The 25,901-nt window shown below is 48.6% G+C and overlaps 1 protein-coding gene across 4 annotated transcripts in view; it reads right to left on the bottom strand.

The window, feature by feature from the left end:
* The window catches only part of Mtp (microsomal triacylglycerol transfer protein), a 69,625-nt gene that overhangs the window by 18,760 nt on the left and 24,964 nt on the right, over nt 1-25,901 (bottom strand). For 2 of the 4 annotated variants that reach the window (XM_077685143.1, XM_077685150.1), the window contains 14 exons: nt 21,891-22,087; nt 21,529-21,756; nt 20,980-21,093; nt 20,691-20,836; nt 17,393-17,481; nt 16,395-16,465; nt 14,839-14,999; nt 11,568-11,730; nt 8,577-8,690; nt 5,207-5,419; nt 4,101-4,312; nt 1,418-1,515; nt 1,210-1,331; nt 28-243 (listed from right to left, as the gene is read on the bottom strand). In XM_077685143.1, coding sequence (XP_077541269.1) covers nt 28-243; nt 1,210-1,331; nt 1,418-1,515; nt 4,101-4,312; nt 5,207-5,419; nt 8,577-8,690; nt 11,568-11,730; nt 14,839-14,999; nt 16,395-16,465; nt 17,393-17,481; nt 20,691-20,836; nt 20,980-21,093; nt 21,529-21,756; nt 21,891-22,087 — 2,144 coding nt within the window. The remainder of the gene's footprint in view (nt 1-27; nt 244-1,209; nt 1,332-1,417; nt 1,516-4,100; nt 4,313-5,206; nt 5,420-8,576; nt 8,691-11,567; nt 11,731-14,838; nt 15,000-16,394; nt 16,466-17,392; nt 17,482-20,690; nt 20,837-20,979; nt 21,094-21,528; nt 21,757-21,890; nt 22,088-25,901) is intronic. The other 2 variants (XM_077685148.1, XM_077685154.1) reach the window with 1 other exon arrangement.

Below are 25,901 nucleotides of genomic sequence, written 5' to 3'. Positions count from 1 at the left end.
GGCTGACCGCGCAGCCTTCTGTCGTACCTGCAGCGCCGGCGTGGGCTCGCTGGCGGTGCCGGACCAGACGTGGCTCATGAGCTCCGAGGTGCCCACGAAGAAGACGTACGGCCGCAGCTCGCGGCCCAGGAGGCTGAGCCGCATGCCAGCCGTGGCCTCCTCTTCCTCCTCGCCGGTGTTCTCATCGACGGACGCCTCGTCGCCGCCGGCCACGCTGCCCATGCCGCCGGCGAAAAGGCCCACCTGCGACGCCACGCATGCGGCTCAGAAAGGCCTCAGCACCGGCCCAGAACACGCCCCGTCGCTGTGTGGGCTTATGCTGAAACTCGAAAGAGCTGAGCTAGCAAATGAAGGTTTAATATAGCTTTTGGAAGGTGTGAAAGCTAAGGCTCGATAATTGATAGCGTTACTCGGGGAACTGCTAAAAACATCCGGTGGGTTCGAGTGTGTCCCTCGAAACGACTGGACGAAAAATTGGAACGTATACTTGAGCTCATTCTCAGCGATGCACGGTGCTCCTTTCTTCATGCGCCTAGTCCGGGGTGCAGGGAAAGACACGCATGCCGGGAAGTGAGGAGAAACTCGGGGTGAAAGGATCTTCCCGTACGATCACCACGTTTATGAACGGTCACAAGACCCACGCGACATTCCAAAGTTCCCCCTATATTTCGGCAGTCATGGTCACCGTCGCTAGCTTGCCGGGTCAGTAGAGTACAGTTTCGGAGCTGAACGTGCCATTATCGCATCGTCGGCACGCTGAAGAAGCGAAGCGGCGGGCGCATGGCAAGACACGCCCAAATTTCGGCTATGGCGCGCTCGTTTACCCCTGGTCCAAATGACCGCGTCGGCGCGCGGAACTGACTGCAGAGGCCATGACTTGTCTTTCCCGCTTGCTGCACTCGCCGGCTGCAAGGCCTTGGCGCAGCGCATTCCACAGTTGTATCGACGGTGCGCTCCGTCCTGCCATCAGTCTGTCCGTCCTTCGGTTCGTCCCTCCCCCACCCCTCAAATGAATATCCATCTATCTATCTCTCCGTCTCCCAAAAGCTCTTTTGGCCGTAGTTCACGGCGAAGCAAACAAATTAGAAGCCAAAATTTGTCAAAAATTTTTCTGACGCGTGAATTGAGTATAAATACTTCTGCGAGTAATCACGGTTATCGTTGAGTTTGGCAAATCTCAAAACGATGGCTTGGTAGCATTATACTCACGGAAATTAAATTGAGCTTTTCTTCGGTAGTTTCGAGGTTGACGTCCAACGAGCTCTCTTTGAGCAATCCACCAGGAATGAGTTCCATATTGACTGCATAGGTCGAGTTCAGGTCTTCGCCTCCTGCAGAAAATGACAATTAAAACGAAGCTTCAAACGCTCCTTTCATCCCTCGGGAAGGACCACTTTTTAAATGTGGGAGGACTCACTGGTCAAATACTTGGTAAACGTGGCGGATGACCCAGAGTGCGCCAGGTTGTAGTAATTTCCGTAAGTACTGTTGCTGAGCACCTTTCCGGCGAATGACCTGCGTAGCACATTGAAAGTCGTTTCACTGAGTTGAGTGCGAATGGTAGCGCTCGATCGGGAGAAGCACCGCTTGGTTATGCACGGTATAGCAGACTTAGAGCTTAGAGCGCTCGCGACTGCAGCGCCACCCACCGACTATCATGGGTGTCGCCTAGCAACGCGTTTTCTTGCTCGCACGGCATTCTTTCCCTCTATGACCTTGGTCGAAAGGCTTCACACTCTGACAGAGCTACGCTGCCTAGAAACGACACGTGCCACCAGGGGGTTCAAATGAGCGTCGTACTTCCGCGATATGCAACCGCGGTGCGAATATTCAACCTGAGGACATATAAGTTCAACAGCAAAACGGACGTGTTAATCGCGTAGCCTACTGCTCCTGAAGACAAATAAGAATATGCGTATGCAAATTGCTGCGCCGCAAAACAAAAACATAACTGTGAGCGTCATTGCAAAAAATTAAAGCCGTTCCACTCAATGTGAAAGCTGTCGAAAGTGCAGAGCAGTGATTCGCCATAATCGGCTGTAGCGCCGTTATCCGCTCACTGCTACCACCCAATGAAAATAAAATTTCCCGCCTTCGCAGTGCTCGCGCGCCCCCTGCCTGAAACATGCGTCAGCGGGAGTTCTGTTCTTTTTGTGCTTGCTTTTCCTCCCGCACGTGCTGGCGTTGCACTCCCACTTTTCTTCGCTTACTATCGTAAAAACCAACCCAACGAGCGTTCCTAACTAAATGAACACGGGCGCTGCCAGTTAGTTACGTATATTTTGCTTTAAATGTACCTACAGTTTTCTTTGCGCTAAACAACGGGGAGGTGTATGACAAGCGCCAGCGGTTCACTAGTTTTGAACGCTTATGACTATATAAACCGGTGGGCTTTCGAAGCCTCTGGGTTACGTTGCGACGACAGCGGCTACGACGGAACGCCGGCTCTATATACTTGGGTCCAGCGAGCAAGGTACGACGACAAGGCACGGCCCTAAAGTGCTCTGCACTGAAAAATCTTTCCAAACCGGCCCTTCACCAAAAGTCGGCACAGTGCTGACGCAGTCAATGGCGAAGGCCAGAAAAAGGGGTTTCACACTTGGTTGCATTATATTTCTGACTGCGGTGCAATGTAAGGCGCATCAGCTCACATGGAAGACAGGATAGTCCCACCACTGAACTGTGGTTGCTGTTTAGCGTTTAACGCAAGGTTCCCAGCATCTGGGCCCTGTTGCTTGTGTTTTTAATGTGAAGACAAATTATTTCGTTGGCAATAGGTCGGCCATGCCGGGAAGATTTTGCGTCGTCGGTCCGCGAACAGAGAGCGGACAGAGAAGTCCCAGTCAGCCGTGCGAGTTAAGGTGTGACGTCAAGCCGAGACGGCGGCACCGTTAGCAGCGGTTCGCCGCTGCCAATCCAGGAGCTGCATGCAGGCGGCGGCGGCTCGCTGCTTCGTGGGGATGTTGTACGGTCATGTTGGGGTGTCATGCGTCGCCGCTTTTACGCGTTGATGCGCACCGTAAAACAATTTAATGCTGAGACTGCTGAACAGCGAATGGCGCTGCAATGCCGCCGCTAAGGCGATCAAACGAGACGGGAAGAACGCAAAGCGCATTTGACTCCGTGTGCGCATGCTGTGCGACAAACGTCGTGTTGCGGCTTCTGAAGCCGGAACAAAGTGCTCTCATCAGTCCGGCCTTCAAGTTTGCGAAGAATACGGATGCGATGACAAGGCATTCCTATGGACCCACCAATGAATATTACATTCATATCTTTCTACAAATCACGTGCCCTGCCACTAGAAAATTGGGAAGTTAATAGTTGCCCTATTGCTGCTTTCGTGTTTTTAAGTTGAAAACCCGGCGAGAGACAATTTCACATGGTATCAGAACCTACCTTCAAAAATAAACCTCACGAAGTGCCAGATAACGCGCAGCTTCGTGTTCCAGGCTTTCCCGTTGCTCGTCATAATAACCGGCACAAGACGTGAAACACTAGATTTGGCCTACGATAAAACAGCATTACAGCTAGTGCCCAGGAAGCGCTTAAATCATGCACGCGTGTTTAGCGCAGCGACTTTACGGATGCAGCAATCATGGGCTTCGGTTCAAGCTCTACGGCTGCAAGCAACCAGTGTGAACTGGTGCAAGTTCTATGCGCACGTGCAGCGTTGGGGGAAACGTTGCCCAGCTTTCATATTGAAGAAGAACCGAATCAAGAAGAAACGACGCAGCATATAATAAATGACGCGAACGCTGCCGAGGAAACTATGGACACGGCCGCTGGATCAGATCCACTGGCCGTGCTATGGACAACCGCCGCCACTCATGTCTGGAAACAGACGCCTACTTGCCACAACTGGCCCAGTGTGCTGCGTGAGAATGATCGAGAAACTTGACAACTCTGCCCGCAAGAGTTGCTTCCGGAATGAGATCTCCCAGGCAATTTATGGCACAACCAACGCCGCCCTTTAAGCGTACCGTCCCCGCAGTGGTGCCCTTTTCGCGTGTATAACAGGCACTCACAAGCCGTCTCCGTTAACTCCCTCTTCAAGCATGCGGTCATCATGGTGGCCACAAGCTTGCCGAAAAGGGGCTCACCTGGCGCGGTCCGTGTGGCCCACCAGCTCAAAGAGCTTGCTGGTCACGAAGGTAGCCAGTTCGGGTGCCTCGACCATGGGAAGCAGTTCGAGCGCGCGCTCGATGTGCCGCACGCTGTGGCTGGAGAAGATGAGCTCGGCGGCGAGTGCACGCGCCGTGGAGTCGTGGCGACGGTTCACCTGGCCGTACACCTTCTCCAGAGCGTCCAGCACCTGTGCGAGGCAGAAAGAAAAATCGGCTACGTGAAATGTGACGAGCAACCGCTTGCCGAAAAAACCAATCGGAGCAGTAGCGCAGCAGCAGAGAAATGGCTTCGCGTCCAGCTGCTTGCTTTGTTGCAAATTTCGTCGAAAGACGATAACGCCACCTCTTCTCTCCCTTGCTACTCCTCACACTCTTCCCCTCTTGTGTCCCTTTTCCACTCACCTGCCTGATCCCCCCTCCCGCATTTACCACCCCTGAATCAATACTACTTTTACCGTCCTCTAAATTCCCCTCTCCTACAACGCTCCCGTTCCTACACTTCCCTATCAGCCCTCCAACACCCCTCCTGCTCCACTCCTTTACCTCTCTCTCCCCGCATTCTCCTCTGTGGCTACTCTCCCTATTCCCATCCCTCTCTCACTCCCAATCCCCCAAACTCCTTTTCCCCTTCGCCTTTCCTCCTTTCACGTCTTTCGCTTATCTTCCCTTACCCCTCGTGCTCACTCTTCTCTCCACTCGCATTCCTCCTTCCCTGTCTCCCTCGATTTCCCATAATCACCGCCAATTCACCCTCCACTCACCCCTCCGCTCCTCATATTTCCTTTTCCGTATTTCCCCTCACCCGTCCCCTATCCTCCCCGACCAACATTCCCCGATCCGACCCCTGTCAACTACACTTTCCACTACAAATCAATGCGTGGTCATCACAATCGGGCACTTGTGCGTAGAAGGTATAGAAGAAAACATGCGAAATAATTTTTTTAAAATTTGTTTTCAAATTCTGCGTAGCAACTAAATTGTTCCATTTTCCCAAAGGCAGAATTGCACCACTCTGTATAACATAAAAGCGAGTTTTCACAAGCAATGCACCGCGAGGAAACAGCCGGACTGAATAGACGCACCTTGTCATCGAAGTTCTCGCTGCCGACTCGCTTGAGTGCGCGCAGCGCCACGAGGACCGACTTCTTGCCGCCCTTGCGAATGGCGTACAGCAGCGTGGGCAGGCTGCTGGGCTGGGCGGCGTTCTGCAGGCCACGCAGGTACGTCTGCCAGCACGGTTCGTCCTTGCACTGGCGCAGCTGATCCTCGAGATACGTGAGCGCCGCGCCGATCGCCTGTGCATGAAGCGCCCTAGTACGGTACCCGACAAGCCTCGACCCAAAGGCTGGCTGGCACATTTGAAGAAGTTCAGCCCTGACACATAGTAATGACTGCTATACGTTAACTTCGATGCCATTAGTACACCGACCAAACAACTTCGGAAAACGAAAGAAGTTTCGTTTGTGAACAAGGAGTGGGAGCTCAGAAGTATTTAGTTTTACTCAATTTTCCCAGTGGGTGTGGTTATCAATTGTAATCATGTCTGTTTCACCACAGATGGGTTTCCGCCCAACTCTCGACTTCGTACATTAAGCACGCACGACACAGATATCTATTCCGAAACTATGCGCGATTCATGCAATGTGGACCACTTTTGTGGATGTTTCTGATGGAGACTTTTCTGATGGAGACGAAAAGCGATAATGCCCGTGTGTCGAGATTTCGACGCACGTCAAAGATACCCATGTAATCAAAATTAAGCAGGAGCCCTCCACTACGGCGCGCCTCATAGCCTGGGTGTAGCTTCAGCGCGTTTAGACACACAATTAATCGATATGATAGTTCATTTTGAATATTAAACATATTAACATATTTCTATCGTTGCAGCGTTGTACCGCATTGGACAGCCACCCAATGCAGAAGTTTCCGAGAAAATTTTTCTTATGGGTTTCTTTTTTTGTTGTTTGTTTTTATGGTTGAAATAAGTGGCACCGAATTCAAGCAGCCTGACTGTACAGAGCGCAGCATTCAAATACTTGGAGTGCCCCCTGGCACTGAACGCTGTCGTGACATGTCACGCGCACCGCATTTCTTTTCAACGCTGCACAAACCGAATCACCCCCTAAGGGTACTTTTATGGAGTCCTGTTTAGGTGGTCCGGCTTAGGTGGGACAACTGTTTGCCTATTTTTGTGCAGTTACTAAGCAAGCAGCACTGTTGCGAGATTGTACCAAAAATGACCACGTCTTTAATTACAAGCTGTGCAGCTTTCGCATTCTGGACGTCCACACTGCTGACGGGACTTGACCGAATGGCGCGTACGTTGTTTTTCTCACAAGGACACAAGAGGCTTGCAAGCATTGTCTAACAACCTGTGACAATAGAGGAGGGGACACTGTGATGCCCAACTCAACACCCTTCGCCCGTTTCCGAGGACAGTTCTCTTGAACAGCACGGCCCACTCTCACTAGAAGTCAAACCCGTCACAGCTGTATCCAAGCCTTCAGCCATTTAATGCAGCTTTCAGCGTCCGAAACTATTGTCGCCATCACCCCCTGCCCTGGAAGGGGATTACGTGGGTGTGTTTCCGTCGAATCTCCGTCGGCGCCGTGAAAAAGTCTGCGCGGGACGCGGCGGCTACGCAGCCACCGCAGCCAACACTATACCGCCGCCTCTGCTTGACGTCACCCCCCTCCGCGCGCGCTTGATTAGCAGCCGTTCTCTGCTCGCGGATGGATGGCAGTAATGTCTGCCGACATGGCCAATATGTTGATAACGAAATAATATAGAAAGAAAAAAATTCGCCCAGTGTTTTTCGGACAGGCAGGCGATATTCGTCTAAAATTGGAAAAGTACGCACGTTGGCTTTGATTGGTGTGATAAAACGACGTTCTTCTTAATTTCCATACTTCAGTTGCCCGTAGATGACTAAGTTATGGAGCAGAAATATAAATTCAGAAATTTAAGTTTTGAGTTCTCCGACGTTTGCTCATTTTTAGTAAAATGTTTTAAAGTGACCAAAGGCTCCTAGCTCATGCCCAAAAATTTGCGTATAGCCCATGTAGAAGTTGCCTGTTTGGTAGCCTCTATGTCGGACGCGCCGTATCTCCAATTTACACAACACAGAAGCGTGACAAAACAAATTAAAAGAAATTAACTTCAGTGAGACATATAACGCCGAAATTGCGGAAAAGGCATTAGCATGAGCATCCATCTGTTGTCTTTGTGCTTCATTATTTCAACTTCAGTTCGGCACGTTTGCAAGCGCACTGCAGTTCACAAACAGCAAACATGTATAAAACGCACGAAAATAAAAATATATAAAGTTAGAAAAAAATAGCTCCTTGCACAATTTGTCTGCGAGTACCATTGACAATGGAATAATGAGTAAATACATAACAAAGTTGAATTTACTTACTTCACACAAGCACAACATAACTACATATACTCAATGATTTTCTTAAAATCTTCGAACTAAGCAAATGAAATATTCAGCCATTTTTAGCAGGCTGTTGGCATTGTCACATGCATGGGTATGTGATGCGGTAAGATGCTATCTGAACATTTCTGATTTCACTCTTAGTCTACTTCATGATCATTGTCGGCCTTGTTCTTGTTTAATCTCAATTCGTATAGGATATTCTCGTAATAAATATGTGGCCACAGCAAAGTCACAAAATCACAAAAGGAATTAGATGACGATCGAGTCGGCCGAGAAACCTGCGAGAATTGTGCTAGACGGTAAATAGAATACAAACTTCGGCTAGTAGGTAGATTGGGTAGATTACAAGAAAGCAAACTGCGCATAAAACGAGGACACAAGAGAAGGTGACTAGAAACACAGGGCGAAGACTAGCAACTGATTTTTATTTGAATAAAAAAACACATTATGAAGGAAAATGCGTTCTACACATGTGCGATAACCTAGGGCACAGAACGAAGATAAACAACCAACAAAACAACCAAAGCCACAATAAAAAAACAGAGATCCCTAGGTTCCCCATCCTCTCTTGTGTCCTCGTTTTATGTGCAGTTTGCTTTTTTGTGCTAGGCAGTAAATTTTAACACGTAATTTGAAAAGGCTCGCCAGTCTTTCGTGTCTCTGTAAGAAAAACAACGTACGCGCCGTATCGTTTTGTAAATCTCATCAGCCAATTGGGTGTCCAGAATGCGGACGCTGCAGCGCTTATAATTAATAAACGTGGTCCTTTTAGGCACAATTCGCTGAGATTCTGTAGCATTTCTGCTTGCTTAATAACCGCAGAAAAAAAAACTACGCCAAAAAAAAAAGCACAAACAACAACGACTAAAGCAAGGTGCGTAGCTCGAATTGGTCGCAAGTTGCCTGAGGAATCCCGCGTAATGATAGGCACGAAACGCCCGCCACAATGTGCCACTGTTTGCCACCACATGGTATTCGAAGAAGGCTGTCGTAATGAGCCGCGAACGCACCTCGGTCTTTGCGCAGTTCCGATGTGCTTCGCAGTAGGAGTTGATGAGCGCTCCTATTGCGGCAACGGTGGACGCCTTGTTCTTCTCGTTGCGGATTCCCTTTTGAGCGACACCCTGCAGAGACGGCACGGTCACCGGTAAAAAAAACAGCCCGAAAGTGATTTGCAAGCTCAACAGCATCTGCTTTAGGTGAACAGTTACCGGTAGTCTTCTCTATCAGTAGTACGAGCCACCAGGCCATGCATAGTTTCGGAGCTGTCCGTGAGTGAAACGTGGCTCTTACTTTTGCGCTGTTTGCCTTAATTTTGTCAAAATTGATTGGGGGAGGGCATGCTGCGGATACAATTTTGCCAGTGTCCGAAAATTTTTGTTTACAAGCGGGCTGTGAGAGATTGTCGAAGTAGCCGCTACGTGAGGTTTGGGGGGAGGGCGGGGTGGTATTATGGCGGAATCGGGGAGGTTGCAAGCCGCAGATTTTTACAGCGAAGCTGTATATGGCTAACCTTCTCAGTTCTCATTCCGGTCAAGCCACTTTACTCGGTACCGGTACTCCGCTCCTCCTCGCCACCCCCCATGCCTCTTTAAAGGAGCGATGAAGACAAAACAAAAGTTTGTTTTATTCGAAATATTAGGTGTTTCATAGTACCCCAAGCGCTTTCCCGGTAGCAAACGATGCTTTATTCACTGAGAAATAAGGGAATTTAAGCCAAATATTTAAGCCTCCCGCTGGATAGTACATTTCGTGACGTGAACAATGGCGTCATACGAGCTGGTACATGAAACAGATACTCAGTATCTCGACTCCATATAGCACCCACACGCGGGAATCAAACAGGAACCGGAACTCGTGCCGAAACCGACACGGCGGCCATTTTAAAAATACTAGTAAAACATATAGTGCACTCGCAGCCCTAGTCATGAAATCGCCTGATCCGGACAACAAAGCTCTCGCCGAGGAGCTCGGGCTTGGATTTAACAACCTCACGCCAGTTGAACGCTCAATGCTTCTAAGTGCACGAGCGGCAGGAGTTGCGGGATACACGAATGGACCGGAAAGCGACCATTCCCCGATACCCACAGCAGACGAACGCCCAGCCGTCGGCACCACTGCCTCGTCAGCCCCGTCGCGACGGACGAATACAGACTGGTACGTATGTGCCGTATTTTTATTACGGTTAATAATAGTTCAATTTCAGTAGCAGTATTGCTTATGCCAGTTGGCTGGTGTCCTGTATGGAAAGCCGTTCGCGCGAGCTCTCTGCTCCGACCAGAAAGATACGAGCGTCAATGCCTGATGTGTACGGTTTCTTGTTTTTTTTTTTTTTTTTTTTTGTCCACGCTCAGAGCGCTTTGGCGGCGATTTGACGAAGTCGGCGACGAGCGGCGGCATGTCTCAGGAGTGAGCTAGCGTAAGGGTCCCTTCCGTAATCACTTCGTCGGAAATGAAGCGAGCACACTCGTACTTCCTTTAGCTCCCTTTCTCCTCCGTTTGCAAAGTTCACAAAACGTAGCCACTTGCTCCGCCGAGGTTCGTCGTTGGGCAGCGCATGAAACGAGATCTCTTCACCGGCGGGGATGTCGCACTCCCTCGACGATTTGCCCGTACTACATGGGCCTTTAAGCACGCAGCAACGAAATTTCATTGTAAAGTACTTGAACACACTGAAGTTTTCAGTGGTTGTAAACTGAAAACGAGCTCGTAACGACAGCAGCAATCCAACACGACCACCATTCCGAAACTTCTTCGACGAGTGGCACTAGCTCGTCGCTGCTTGCTGTTCGACGCTGCTTGCTGTTCCTTAAGAGTAACTTGACCGCTCGGAACGCCGACGTTAGCCAATAATTCTTGTTCAGCCTAAAGGGCTTCCGGAGGGATATTTCGACCGGTGTCTTACGCATCCAAGCACGAGAATCATCAGTTGCCGGTTTATGCGTGCACGGGCGGGGGCTGGATAGAGGCGGGGTTGGGGGGAGGGGGCGTGCACCCTCGGCTAGGCATCATGCACTCACCAATGACATGTCCGTTGGACTAGTGGGAGATTTAAACGTGGACGTCTCACGGCCCAGTGAGACCTGTCTACTGTCCTCCATGGTCGAGCGGCTTGGGTTGGTGTGTTACACTGTACACAGACAGTAAGATGCCTAAGACGCGGGAGGGAAACGGACAGCCCCATGTTTTTTTTTTCACTAGAATAACGCTCGAGCCTTTCTACATTTCATTCAGTAATTGTCTAGGTAGTATGCTCAAACGCAAACTATAAACAAACATGTATTGTTTTGTGCACTACTAGAACTGCGCCCAGCTTTGCTGGCCATCCTTCTTCACAGACTAGAAGGGCGCTGAATTTTTTTCGTCAGATTGGGCGAGGACGTGTGTTACTCTGTTGCAGGCTAGGTGTGGGTATGTATGTACAATGCGTGTGTGGCTTTGGGACCAGTTAATTTTATTGGGATGCGGTGAATGCACCAAGACAGCTAGCTGTTGCTGTTCTCGAACTAACGAAAATGTTTGCATTGCCTCTGGAAGTGTTTACTTTTACTGAGTCGGAATTGTCGAAGCCCCATTGCGTAGTAAGTTGCTGCAAGACTTCTGGTTGGTTCCATCAGCCAAACCTTCCGGCACGAGACGGGGGCGTATGAGCGCACATCTTTTCTTCGTAACAGCCAAAGGACGCATGAGAGAACATGTTCGCATCACTCATTTACCCTTTCCGCACATGGCACCACGGCTGAACCCCGCAAGCCAACAGTCGCAGGCGTGCAGGTTTAAAAAAGGAAAACAGGTTTAACCAAAAATAATTATGTGGGCCAGGTGGCGAATCATTATCGAGTACAAACCCCGCCCATAATACGGTAAAAACAGGTTAAAGCACAGATCGTTGGGTCATTTTCTCTGTCGTCGGTCTTATGCACGCTGTTAGCTCTCAAAAAATACTTTGTTTAGTCACAAAAGTGCAGCACCAACGAAACCGTCGGCGGGAGTCGACTCACCAGGATTTCGGTTATGATGGCGGCGCTAGGATGGGAGGCAGTCAGGAGGCCCACGAGGAAGCGTTCCGTCAGTTCGCTCTCGGAGTCAAATTTGAGGAACCGAAGTGCCGCCTTGACGCACGCCATTGTCTGACTCGCCGCTGCGAGATCCAGCAGCTGAGGCCTGCAAGAGAGATATATTACAGAGCCATTGCTTTACGCGAAGACCGCACACGCACTCATAAAACACTCTTAATGAGCGCCTAAAGGTAATTAGTTCCTTATGCTGGAGATAGAAAAAAAAAGGACAGAAAGGCCGTGAGGTTAACCAGGTGTAGAGCACGGTTCGCTATCCTGCACTGGGGGAGTGGAGTTCAGGGGATAACAGAGAGGGCGGGAGAAGAGGAAGAGATAGGAGTGGGAAGGCGCACTCTAGTCCCGTTGTAGGCACTAAAGTCGTTCATGCAAATTCGTTTCGCTCAGGAAACGTAGCAGGGCTTTCGTCGCCTTCTGTGAAGTCGGTGGTAGAGACCGATGACCTAGGATAGTATCTACTGTAAGTGGTCAATTGACCACTTACAGTAATGACCTGGAATCCACTGGAATATTATGTCATGGCCGTCTGTGATGGCTTTATGGAATTTTACTCTAATCTCCATCACCACTTGTTGGAGGGGGGCGTAGCTCAGGGCTACACGTAATCTTTGTAAAGCAGCCTTGAGTCAGAGAAAATAGCCCAGTTTTGAGGAGTAGCTTCGATAACGTAATGTAGAGCCTCACGAATGGCTGCAAGTTCTGTAGCTGTCGATCTCGTGGTATGGGCAACACGGAATCGAGTTGTGGTAAATCTGCTGGAACAACCACCGCACCTGCCGAACTGGATGACGTTACTGAGCCATCCGTGTATGCATGTTTCCGGTTGTTGTAACATTCATGCAGTAACAGAATTGTAAGCTGTTGAAGGGCCAATGATGGCAAGTCAGCTTTTTTGCCGATTCCAGGAATGCTGAGACGGATCTCTGGTTGTGCCAGGCACCACAACAGGGAGGACGGAGTAACCGCGGGGGCGTACGTCAACGGTATTTCAGCCCTGTGCGTTGTGACAATGGATGAAAACGTAGATCGTGGTCGATTATGAGAGAGCAGCGCCAGATGGTGAGATGGCAGCTTTGTGAAGAGCCTGATGTACAGGCGTAGTGTTCCAGTAGCTACATGCGTTGCCGTTGGGTGTTCCTGGGGGATGCAAATGGTGCCCACTGTTGATGCACAACGCGGAAATCCAAGACACGTACGCAGAGCCTGCGCTTGGATGCTCTGTATTACCCGAAGGTTAGTAGAGCAAGTATTGGAAATTGCTGGCAAGCTGCAACGCAAGGCTTCTAAAAAAGTGCGGAGTACACTTGCAGCATTCCTCTTACCGATGTTCCCCACGCATTTCCAGCAAGAAATCTGAATATGTCGGCAGTGGCGGTGAGTTTCTTTAGGACAGTCACATGTGCGCTCCATGAAATGTCTGTCGATGATAATGGCGAGGAATTTGGGATGGCTGGAGTAGAGAACCAACCTCCCATTGATCTTGATGCAATATCTACCGATGGGTAGGAAGCTTCTTGTCCTTATGCTGGACATTTTACTTAAAGGGCGGCGCGCGGGCTTCGACAGCGCACAGCGCGACGGCGCGCCTTGATACTTCCCGCATAGCACTGGTGATGGAGAGGAAGACCACTTACGGGGCACACGCGATTTCGAGAATATGGCGCGGCCCTCTCGAGGATACAGGAGCCTGCCCGAGCGGCCGTTGACGGCGGCGGCGTCTGACTCATCGCCTATCCGGCCCTGCGAGAGTGCTTTTGCTCGTGTTTGTACTTTTGGTGCCGTGCGCAACACGCCGAACGCCTGTTTTGCACCGTTGCATTGGATACTACAAATAGGCCCTCAGCCCGACGAAGGAGGACTGCGTCGTGGGCATCCGCTGAGGACGTTTCAGCCCGGTCCAGCTGTCATGTAGCAAGCATACCAGTTTGCTGTTTCCTGTATCATCGCTGTTCTTTCCTCGCCATGCATTAAACAAGTTAAGTTTTGCTCTTGGTTCATCATCGAAACGGAGGCAACTCCCCTGCAAGCCGCTCGTTCACCACGCTACCACGACATGACGGAGGTCGGTGTTTGCACGCCTTTGCCAATGTAACAGGTGTCAATTACTGGTGTGCGATTGCATGTGTTACTTTATTGCTCCTGTTTTTATGTAAAATGCAGAGGCGGTGCGAAGAAGAACCATTACATGCGTCCGGTGGTAAATAAAATTATTTTGAACTAGAACCATGAATCAGTTTTATGACAGGTTTTAGGAGAGGCGGCAGCTATACAGCGCTGAATTCAAGTCAGATTGTAAAATCCTGTAATGCGCGTCCAGTAATTAGATTGGGTAACCATGAAATATCCTAGCCAAATATCACTGCCCTGCGCACATCAGAGAAATCAGGGACTCCCTCAAAAATTACTTTTTTTTTTTTTTTGCCGGCGTTCTTCAAAGACGGGTAATTCTTCGTGTGTTTGTACAGCGCCACACAAGCAATAGAGCAGCTGCTGGTCAGCTTCCTTTTTGAGTTGCAACAGTAAAAGCCTTCGATATCCGCTTTAACAAAAACTGCAACAGAAACAAAGCAAAAAGCAAAGCAGAGACTAAAAGGCATCCGCTGCGGCGCACAAAACATGAAGTGCCGTTCTCTGTAGGCGACAACTTCTCTGCACGAATGAAAGAGTGACAAGGAGTGAAATACCCCGCTGCAAAGCATCACGCACTCAATAAAAAGGCCCGCGCACAGAATTATAAACGCCACACTAGTAGTGGGACGACACACTTCCGCAGCTACCAGTTTCAGCGACGCACGGAAAGCGCTAGGCAGAGTTGACGGCTTAGGATATGCTTAGGCAGGTATTGCTGAGGCAGTTAATGGCTTAGGCTTCGTCTTAGGGTTCGTGGCTTCGTCCGAATCTAACCCCCACCCTGCGTACGCCGGTGGTTCCATCCAACGAGAACGTAGCATTAGCCCTTTGGGAAAAGCTCTTAATTTATAACTTTAGCGACACAGGCGGAGTTGTTGACAGCAAAAAGATGTGACGGCACAAGACGCTAAACCACAGGTATACGGGCAAATCGACTTTTCCCAGCAGCCACATTGTGTGAGGATGGCCTTCGGAGGGCCATCGTCTCTCGTTGGAGTTACGGGCGTCGATTATTTGAAATAGGGAGACCGGCAGTTCGGGAGCCAACTCTCCAGGCGGTACGTACGCGATGTTCTTGTTACTGCTGCTCTTGAGGACTGTGTACACTTCCTTCTCGGAGGCCTCACGGAAGCTCTGGAGGAGCCTCAGGAAAGAAACAGAAGACTTCAGCGTGGCCAAGCTCTTCGCACGGAGATTCGACTCGAACAGCTTGACGTTGTTGGCCAGCTGAAAAGGACAGACCCAGGCGCAGATGCACCGTTATTTGAGGCAGGTACCATGAAGAAGGCGCTCACATGTCAGAAATTTGATTCCGTGTAGATGCGCAAGAGATGCTTGCATGAAGTAGTGCTGGTACCTGCGACAGGCCTTACAAATAAGAGCGTCCAATTCATAACCAACATATAAACGTAATTAGTTCATACTGTTCGCACGTATTGGCTACTGTCCTTTATATTTTCATTAAGGAAGCAAAAAGATTTCATCAAAAAAACTTTGGTGATTTTTTTTTCTCTGGTGCAAAATTACCGGGCATCCACAGGAAAGCCTCATTCCGCGATTTATTCAGCCAAGTTTTTTTCACGTGCGAAGGAAGCTGGCGGCAAGTTGGAGAAAAGTCTGAAACTGCTGCTGGAAATGGAGTAGTGATAGCGACTGCGGCTGCGCAACGCCGAACTGCGAGATCCCAGACGAGGTACTGCTGAGGTGCCTAATGTTCGAATATAGACGCTTCGCCTGTCGTTGGAATCGGACATGTTTCCACCAGGTCTTTCTACGCTTACGATAGTTTGTTTGTTTTAGAAAACTGCTGTATTTAGCTTTTCTCGCTGTGTTTTGTAATTAAAAATTTACGCGAACTTCAATTACAAAAACGATAATGTATCTACACGAATTTTTTTATTGCGCTCAACGACAAAAATAAAATCTTTAAGTGGATAGCCGTCATTAACAAAGATACGCTACTTCGTAGCAGAAACATTCAGTTCAAGTCCCGTGACTGAACCTAATTTCCCCCCGAATCCACTCCTTGGCGCTTTTTTTCAGTTAATTGTAGTTAAGTGTACAATGCTGTAATTCTAAGACTGAAAGATGGCCTCTTTTTGGAGAAAGACCAGTCTCATCAGCACCGAATTAAAAAAAAAAACATGAAAGGATTACTCAATCTGCATTTTCATTATCTGTGGATGAAATGCGTACACCTAACTCACGTGATCTAATTTCCCTGTCTGCTGGGACCTGAGAGTGTGTATTCGTTTCAAGAAGTCGCAACTGAGGTGTATGCATCCGCACGTGCATGTGCCATTCTGCGTTTACTTCCGGCGCTATGAAATTGCTGAATCGGGTTCTAAAACATTCCCGTCAATGCTTTTCGTACGTTAAAAGCCAGTTAAATAGCAGCTGCACGAATTTTCGCCATATATTAAATACTTGAACGTACCCTGTTCAATCCCTGCAGACCCTTTCAGGCCTTCTGCGTATACCCATAATCGACTATCCGCCTAAAATCCTCCCTCTTCAATTGGTAGTACTCGTTTCTCTAGCTCGCTATGCAAGTACTACGTTTTTTTTTAACGGTGCAATAACTGAGAGTGGTGTTTGTGATGTGTGTTTTCTTTCACATACAGACTTGCAGTTTTTGGTGCACTTCCTTGTCTCGGGCCTTGCGACTATGGTATCTTCAGTCAGTTTTTGACCTGGAACAAACAAGAACGTTTCGGTCATGCAAGTAGATATATAAAAGAAACAAACGAACATTGATCACAGGGCATCAAATTGTCTCTCATATACGATTCTTCAGAAACAAACACTCTAGAAGTAGTCTGCTTTAAAACTTTCCCGTCTCCTAAGAAGCTATGCTTGAAAATGTCAGTCGCCTGATGGGAGCAAACTTTTTGAATTTTCAGGTGCTGCTTGAACCGTATACGACGCTTGAGTATAACTTACTGTGACCAAAGCTTTTTGAAAACCTGGCCTCGTACATTTGTAGCTGTTCACTTGAAAGAACTATTCGGTATTGGCCACGGCGGCTCATTTCATTTGCAAGACTGGCCAGCGCTGGCCAGCGCTCACTTCAGTCCCAATGCTGTTAACTAGCCAGAAAAGTGTTGAAAACAAGTACAGCATACAGAAGGGTGTCCAACATTCATCGAGTACAACGTTAAGGTTAAGGCAGCAGGTTAAGTCATAACAAAATAAGACCATCAACCGCAAGTTGTTGGCGTATATTGTAATAACTAGCAGCGAAAAATGGAGACCTGCGTGCAATGCGATAGCGTTATCGGGACCCGTTCGCATCGCACGAAAACTTTACGAGCGGTGATAACTTTCCGCTCCCGATCGCACGCCATCTGCTGGGGTGTCGCCTTACGATCCCCAGGGTTTCAGTGAGCGCCAAAAGGTGGTGGTACGGAATTTTTCGCTCACGCCGATTTTTGTCTCAAGGTCAACGCCAGCGACGATGCACGCTTTTCTGCCACACGGGATGGCCGGCCAATCGCGAGCCATTTGTATTAGGAACAGTGTTGTGATGTGGGCTCGTATGCGCAACCTTTCTGCCGAATGCGGTGTGTGCACGAGACGGAGGCGTTTAGAACGTTAGGAGGCGTTTGGAAGGCTCCTACCTGAAGTAACTTTCTCGATGACTTCTGCCTCGGTCGCTGCTGTGAAAATTTCTCCGGACGGTGACGCCGATTCTAGTTTGTAGCTGTGCCTGAAAAAAAAAAAACAGAATCCGGGTCACAAAAAAACTAAGTAACCAGTAAACGTAGCCGCGAGCAGTGACGAAGCTATAGGTTTTGCAGGTACGCAAAGTTTCTCACTTTTGCAGCTTCCTTACAGCACCGGCATAGACGTCCACGGGGAGAAGGAGAAGGGAGGGGGGCTGCAGTGGGCACTTGTCTCGCACCGAATTTGTGGTACAGCAGCAAACAACCCGATCTTTACAGTAAAGTTTAGTGACGAGGCTAAGGGCCAAATTTTCAAACGCTCCTCATCTCAGTGAGGATGCCTCAAGAGCGGCCCGGCTTCATTTGGTAGATTTTTCAGGGAGCGTTTTAAAGGGAAATTGTAATGAACGGTTAAAGGCTCATTATCTGAGGAAGGAACACCGCTTAACATAAGAAGCGTTTTAAAATTTGGCCCCAAAAATTCGGCCAATACCCAAAACACGCAAGCAATGCCCGGTCTTTGAAAAATAGGAAAAATCTTCTGAGCAATTTTTAAAGTTATCTGATGTGCATTTCGCGGATACAGAGATGAGAGGTCGGCCATTTTAATGATAACGAGAGGTATGCCGAGCATCAAGCTTGAATGAATAAATGAGACCACGTTTATTCCGAATTATAATGTGCCGAAGGCACTGCGGTGGAAAGGGAGACGGTGTTATAGAAGAGGGAAAGGGTAGGGCTACCTCCGTTTTATTGGCTTGCGCATGAGGAAATGAAAAGTCTGCAAATTCGGGAAACACGCAAACTCACAAAAACGCACAGAAAAACTAACAGGCCCAAGAACGCGCACACAACATACGCAGGAAAGTTTGCTTAGTGTAAACAATCACAGGGTTCGGTGCAAGCCGCCGTCACGGACAAAAGACACCAAGGCCCTTACAGCCCTGAATTTTTTGTCGCGGCGACAGCCGAGTGGTGCATGGTGTGACGACATCGCTGAGTTTCAGGCATGCATCAGTGAGCAGTCGCCAAGTCAGCTTCATAGAGAGCCATGGTGTACCAAAGCGAGGACGCAAACACAGTACGTGTTCGATGTCCTCACGAAGACTGCAAGTCTGACGAAGAATAGGGGAGGGGCGCTTGGCGCGTAGAGTGCAAGTATCGCGGGCGGCGGCGACATTGAGGCGTATGTGGAGTACGATTGCTTCATCGCGCTTGCATAACCATGCGGCATTCAAAGAGTTCATGCGGAATCAATTTCCTTCAGTCGTTGGTAATTCTTTTGCAGTGTCTGACCGTGTGCTGACAGCTGTGACTGCAGCGCCACAAAATATGCAAACGACGAGGCATCACGCCGACTGAATAGAGTCTCGATAATGACACTCGACTAGATATAGGCGCCGTGAGTTTCTTGGTAGGCAAAACCACGTTTTCAACCACCCCACAATGTCCAGGCAGCCACGGTAACTAAACGGTGTGGAGCATGCTGGTAGCTCGAGTGCGCAATTTCCTGAATATGATTGTCCACGTGGAAATTAGGCGATATGCTGCAGCTCTGACCATGAGTCTGGAAAAGTCTCCAATTCACAAGCTCATTGTTGCAGACTGCGCTGCAAAGCGTAACACAGAGCAGCAAGTTCTGATGTCGTCGACTTTGTTTTGTTGCTCGTTGTGGCTGAAATTATGGTCCGCGTCGGTGATTTTTGTGGTTTTAGTAGCAGTTTCAGGTGTTCTCCAAGGCAAATAATAGCTTGGATCGGTGACTTGGATTTTCTAGTGATGCCCGGTATCGTGGTGACAGTACACCAAGAAGATGCATTCAGGGCGGGAGTTGAAACTTGAAGGTGCGCAGGATACTTACGGCACGGAGAGGTAGAATGTCTTGTACAGTCGAGTCCACATATAACAATACCGGTTTTAACCATATATCGGATATAACAATGGACAGCCGCGGCACCGTCAGCTTTTCATTGTATTCTATGGCAAAATAAACCGCTTATAACAATGCTGTCATGATGCAATATCGGTTATAACAATTAAATGTGGTCACTGGAACCAACCCTGAACGAAACAAAAATGCAAAAACGCTGCGACAATGCCACCCTAACCCCGCCTATTACGCAAAAGGGCATGTAAGGTGGGCTTCTGTAAGGTGGGCTTTGCTGGGGATTCCAGTGAGGCGGAAGTGGAAGGCCGCGACGCTCCTGCCGACGCAGAAATGACCGAACTTTGGTCGTCGGTGAACGGTGGTGATGGAGACGCGTCGGGACTTGAGGAGTTTTTGCACGCCGACGACGCAGTAGCAACAAATGAGGACCTCATTAAATGCTCTCATTAAATGCTCTCATGTTCCCCTCATTAAATGCTCTTGTTTGTCACGTTTTCTTTGTTATTTTCGGCATAACCCGCTTATAACAATAATCGGTTATAACAATGATATTTTCATGGCACCTCAATATTGTTATAAGTGGACTCGACTGTACCTCCAAGAAAGAGCTGGAATGCGACTGCGACGGGTGTCTATAAAAACGTCGTCAGCCACAAATGCATAGAAGCAGCTCCTTTTTGACTTGTCCACTGGGTGAGAAGCCCCTGGACTTCGAGAGCCTTCGGGAGGCCAAGACAGAATTGCAGTGACCGGGCCTCTATACTTTCCAGTAACTTTGTGTTGGTCGTGAAAAGGAAGCCGCGGGTGCTTGAAGACTGTATAGGAGCAGCCTCCTTTATAAGTGTTGAGTATAGACGTAGGAGAGGCTCAACAGAGCAACCTCCTGCGTTGCTCGACAGCATGCCGAACACCGGAGCAAAAGACCCCACCTTCTCCTTCAGGAGAAGAACACGTGTGTCGGCCACGTCGTCAACATAACACTTGTTACGCCCAGAAATCGATGGCAGTCCGGGTATGGAAACACCTGCTTCTAAACGCTCATAGCGGGAGGCATCACGCCTGGCTGAGGCTATTACAGCACATTTTTTGGCTTAGATCTTGACACCAATCTTGAGTTTATGGCTTTCCGAAGACGAACCCGTAATGCACCCCTGTTACAGCCACAGCCCTAGACGCAGATGTCAGCAAGCCCCTGTGGCACTCCACGCGGAACATCATAAGATGCTGTTTACGCATCAAGGAGGGAGCAGAAAGGAATAGGTACTGTGGTGTAATTTAATCTTGAGCCATAATTTATAGTGATGCCTAACTGCACTTTCATGGGGTCCTGAAAACACCTCGTTTTTAGCAATTCCGTGTACTCACTCGGCTTTAATCCGGACTCCGGCTTCCTTCAAAATGTTGACGACCATTTCCGTCTCCTCGTTAATCGTAACGACTCTTGGAGCTGTCATGTCAGGCTGCAGCTCGTACACTGAAGTCGACTTGGTGAGCACCGTAGGCGACTGGATCTAGAAACGACCGATCAACAATTTGTAATTTCCCCACACCACGTAGCTGTAACTAATTACCACTGCCGATAATGCATTCCTTCCACTACAATTAGTCATCCGGTGAACCTCTAAGGAACATGAGAGAAAGGCTGCGTACGTACGTGATTTGGGTTGAAGTACTGTGTCTTGTCAGGGTGCACGCACGAAGATTTGTGCTTCGTAACGGTATTACGCTCTGTCTTAAACGATACGGAGCACCTTCCGGATACATCGACCTAAAATGGCAGAAAAAGGAAACTATAAGGTCTAGGCAAAAGGACGACGAACCTCAAGAGAGGAATCGGTAGCGGGGCCTAAGGATTGCAAGCGATCGCGCTGTATTCACTAGCATTATTCTTCACACAGAAGCGCTAGCCCGAACTTAAGATTTGAGGGCTGAAATATTATTATGGAAAATCCCGGATGAAGAATAGAACAATTGATTTTTCTTAGCAGGGAACGTATGCAGATTGACAAAGCGATAGAATAGGTGTGATGTTACCTACGCGTATCTTAATCAATTTATTAGTGCTCACTTGTAATCTCACAGATGTTACCAAATTGTCTAGGATCTATACGAACTGGTGGTGTTTTTTTGTTTCATTTTTGCATAGATAATGACAAACAAAACGTGGAGAGCGGAGCTTCGGGGGAGCCTGCCATATATCCACCTGCTGCTTGTCCTCGGGCGTGAGCTGGTACTGGATCATGCTGGCCACGGCCTTCTTGATGTTGATGCTAGTGAGGGACTCCTTGTGTGACCAGACCTTGACAACCTCATTGTTCTGCTGCAGCACGTAGAGCGGCCGTGGCGTCTCCGCGTCCCACTGCGACGCGTGGACGCTGCGGCTGCCCTGAGGCGTGTCCGCAGGTACCACGGTCAGGTGAACCTCCGACAGCTGTGCACCAAGAGAAGACGGCTCCGTAAGGGTTTACCCTCAAGCATCCGCTGTAGCGATCAGCGACGCTCGTGTTCAGACAAAGAGCACGCGCGTTCAGATCACACCAACCTGCTTCCAGAGTACACACGTACCCCTATCCGGAAGAGCCTGTTGAGCGGATCCTGGGGGCTCTTCCAGAGACAGGTGATCTCGGTGGCCGCCCTGAGCCCGTAGCCGACGCTCTTGCTCGTCTTTCCCGCCGGTCGCGGGGCCACTTCGTTCAGGAACACGTCACTCTGAAGGAGGTACTTGTACGTCGTCCCCAGCTCGAACTGCCGGCTCGGAGCTGCTTTTGGGGACACGGTGCAACTTCTCTCAAGACACGCGCCCAACGTCGACAGGGGGAAGAAAATAATTCGCGGATAGGATGCTAATGAGAGAACGGCAAGTCCATTATACGCTCCCTCTGAGATCCCCACTGCCTCGCGTTGACTTATAGTAACACTGAACAAGACGCTCTTTGTTTCACTAACACTTTCTCCGCATGAGATTCGTGTACAACTTTTTTTCCTTCTGCAGTGCAAAGCGCCAGCGTCCTAAGTTTTTGTTTACTAAGAGCAAGCAGGACAATATCCAGAAAACACATGACGGACCGCACAATACATTCTTCTAACCTCTCGAAGTCTGATTTCCCACAACACACCCGAATGACCAATCATTGCCAAAACCGAGCAAAGTAAGCTAATGACGGCGCCCGGCATCCGATTTGACTTCATAATGTGGTCTGCGCTATGACATCGCCCAATGCCAGGATGGCCTACTTGTATGTAAACCTCGTCATTTGAAATTATGGCTCCCTGAACGCAGCAAGGCTCGTTGTGTCTAAGCATACCCACGGATTTCCTTACAACGTGTACAACAAATTGGGAAATTCTTTTTACCTGACTACGCTTTGAGCAAATCTTGTGGATCTAGTTTGCCCCAATCCCCTTGAATGACCAGTCACTGCGTCGAAGGGAGCAACTGTGACAAATATCGACGCAACGCCACGTATGATTTAATTTAAAAAATCTAGTGCGTGTTGTCGCAGCACATAAAGCAAAGAATTCCTGACCAGAATCACGCAAATGTAGTGCGACGTTGAGAGAGAGAGAGAGAGAGAGAGAGAGAGAGAGGAGAGAGAGAGAGAGAGAGAGAGAGAGAGAGAGAGAGAGAGAGAGAGAGAGAGAGAGGAGAGAGAGAGAGAGAGAGAGAGAGAGAGAGAGAGAGAGAGAGAGAGAGAGAGAGAGAGAGAGAGAGAGAGAGAGACTTTAATGAACACCAGCTAGGTCAGCCGAGCCATTGCGCTGGCTTGCTACGGTAGGCATCAACTTGAATCGGCCAACAACTTAATGTACCGATATTAATGTATACTTGGTATGCACGGCGCCAAAGGTTTTGCACAGGTATTTTCCCCAACGCCCCAGGCGATGAGTCCTTGGTAAACAACGAACTGTCACACACACAAAATTACAGATGGCGTCAAACGGACTGCCCAGAAATTGAAGTAGAAACAGCGCATTTCGTACGGCGCGCTTCTTTTTCTGTCGTGACGCCACGCGCCTGTTTGCTTGACTCTCTGGCGTGTACTACCAGACCTTGGCGGCATAGCCTCTTCAATAGTGCCTTTCTCTGTCTGACTGCGGGGTAGCGGTTACGCGTTCTATCGCGAGCCCACTTGCACTCGTAAAAGCCGAATGTTCAATATCGGAAAATTACGTCTTTTACAAAAGTACGCGGTTAACGTCGCATTACTTCCATGTAATCGCCCTCGCAATTTTTTTCACCGCGTATCACTTAATGAATCAAACGTAAGAGCAAGTGCACGCCTCGCTAAAACAACTTGATAAGGATTAAGCGCAACCGTGGGACGGTACTCATGGCGACCGTTACTACGGTAACAAATCTGCCACTCGTCACTGGGGCTCTTAGATTTACACTCTCGGACTCACCGCGGGTAGTCCGCGGTTAGTCCGGGGATTCCTCAAAGCCATAGGGATACATGGGAAAATCGAATGCCGGACTGCTTCTCGGGGAGTCTGCGGCGAGTCCGAGACTGTAAATCAAAGAGCCCCACTGTCTAGTTTACCGACGCATCGGTACATATAAAGTGCGCGCCGCGATCGGCCATTGCCCTCCTGTCACGCCTCTTCGCTTTGTCATTTTTTTACTTTTCAGAACTGTTCCAGAGCACCTCCATAATTGTATTTTTTTTATCATAGAATGTTTATTTCGGGAACAGTCCTGAACTTCCCACGAATTGCTCAGATCTGTCTTAGACTGGTGGATAAAAGGTACCAAAAACCAACTGCACGCCGTTGCTATGGTAACGCCACTGCTCTGTTGCCGACGAGTTATCGGCGAGTACGGGGTGGCTTCGCCTGTTTCTCCCTTTGGCAGCCACCAGGGTTCACGTTATTCAATTTCAATTCAGTTCGATTTATTCAACATCTCAACGATGTTTGGAGCACAGGCAAAAAGCCAATAAAGGCTTGACAGGGCCTGCGCCCCAATGCATGGCAAACAGCACGGTCAAAAGAACAACACTACACTGTGTTGCGAAAACAAGGATAACTGCATGGTCCGTCTCGACCACAAACAACACTAGTAGACATACATACATACAGTGCGTAAACACATGTCAGGGTGCAACTGTAGTGTAGAAATGAGCAGTATAAATAAGATGCAATCGGACTAAAAACAACATAAAAGTACCAGCAAGTAAGCATAAAAACACACGCACAAAGAAAAGAATGACAAGGCATGAGTATAAGAAACCTTCAAGTTTGCATGAACATTGCGCGCAGGTCCTTAAGAGATATGGATAATATATCTATGTTATGATACCGAGCCCATTCATTTAATATTGTTGGAAGGCGCAGATCATTTTTTTTTTCGAGTTAAGTCGTATGGTTGGCCTTGCAATTGGACTACTTTGCTCGCTTGATGGCAATGATAGGTCATTCAGGCACGTTGTGCTGAAGCAGACGCACGGCCGTTTTTGAGAGTACAGGATCAAGCGCATTTCTTTTAAACGAGTAAATGTTGGAGGATGGCGTATCATGATCTACGAAAAGAGGCTAGCGACCACAACAAAACCCCCAATAGAGTTGTGTCTCACAGACATGCAGTACGGTAATTAACAAATATCGTGGCACTAATAGGAAAAAGGGGGAGAATAGGCCACAGTTTTCATTTATCCACAATAACGCTTCTTTTGTTCCACTGAACAGAAAAGTTAAAAGTATTTCTAAATGATACCCGATACCCCTAGTCTGCTCTGCAAGTTAAAGTATAGATCAGCTGATAATCAGCATAAGGCCTAACAATATTTCGCTTATATCCCGACTCTTCCAGGAAACGAAAAAATACGCTCTTGTGAACCCGGGGGGGGAAAAAAAGTTTAGGAACCTCACTAAAAATGTAAGTTTGTTTCCCTCCGCATCGTCTCGTCTTCTTGTCCACTTTCGTCGTAGTTACACCCAGCGCAATTCTAGATGAAGCAGCACCAAGTGGCCCCATTTGTCGTGCTTATAAACTTCGCTTCTCTGAGCTATGGAAAAGACAAGCGCACATCTTTACTGAATTCGAGATTGTCGTGACCGCTTGTCAGTTTAGAAGTTATGATCTCAATAATTTAAAACTTGCAAACATCTACACAAGAACACGTATTTTCATAAAAAGAACTACAAACGTAAGTTTAAAGTTGTGCTTAGTTTAATACGGGGCCTGTACACAAAACTAAGCTGCCAACAAAGTCAATAACACCACAAGCCCTTTCAAATCATGGAATTAAATTTACCTCGAAAGAATTAAATCGGTTCATATCGGGTGAAAGAAAACTGTAAAACAAGCAATACATTTTCAGCTTTCAGGTTAGGCGCTTTCCAGATAAGCCTCCTACAGATAACAGGCTCATGGCCACTATCGCCATTGTTGACTACTGCGCGGCTTCTAGCTAAACTGCTTGCATTCGGAACACTCTCAGATTTGTTAAGCGGCTCGGTTCAAAGGTACTCCGGTCGAAGGTATACGCGTGGACCTATAGCTGTTCTGCATTACATCGCACTCGAATGGTCATTCGCTGCGTCCTAGAGGCCCAGCGAGGGAGATAGGATTATTGC

Source organism: Haemaphysalis longicornis, unplaced genomic scaffold (assembly GCF_048455015.1).
Source record: "Haemaphysalis longicornis isolate Haplotype H1 unplaced genomic scaffold, Haemaphysalis longicornis Haplotype H1 scaffold_1, whole genome shotgun sequence".
NCBI lineage: Eukaryota > Metazoa > Arthropoda > Arachnida > Ixodida > Ixodidae > Haemaphysalis > Haemaphysalis longicornis.
This window is presented reverse-complemented; position numbering and strand designations above follow the sequence as displayed.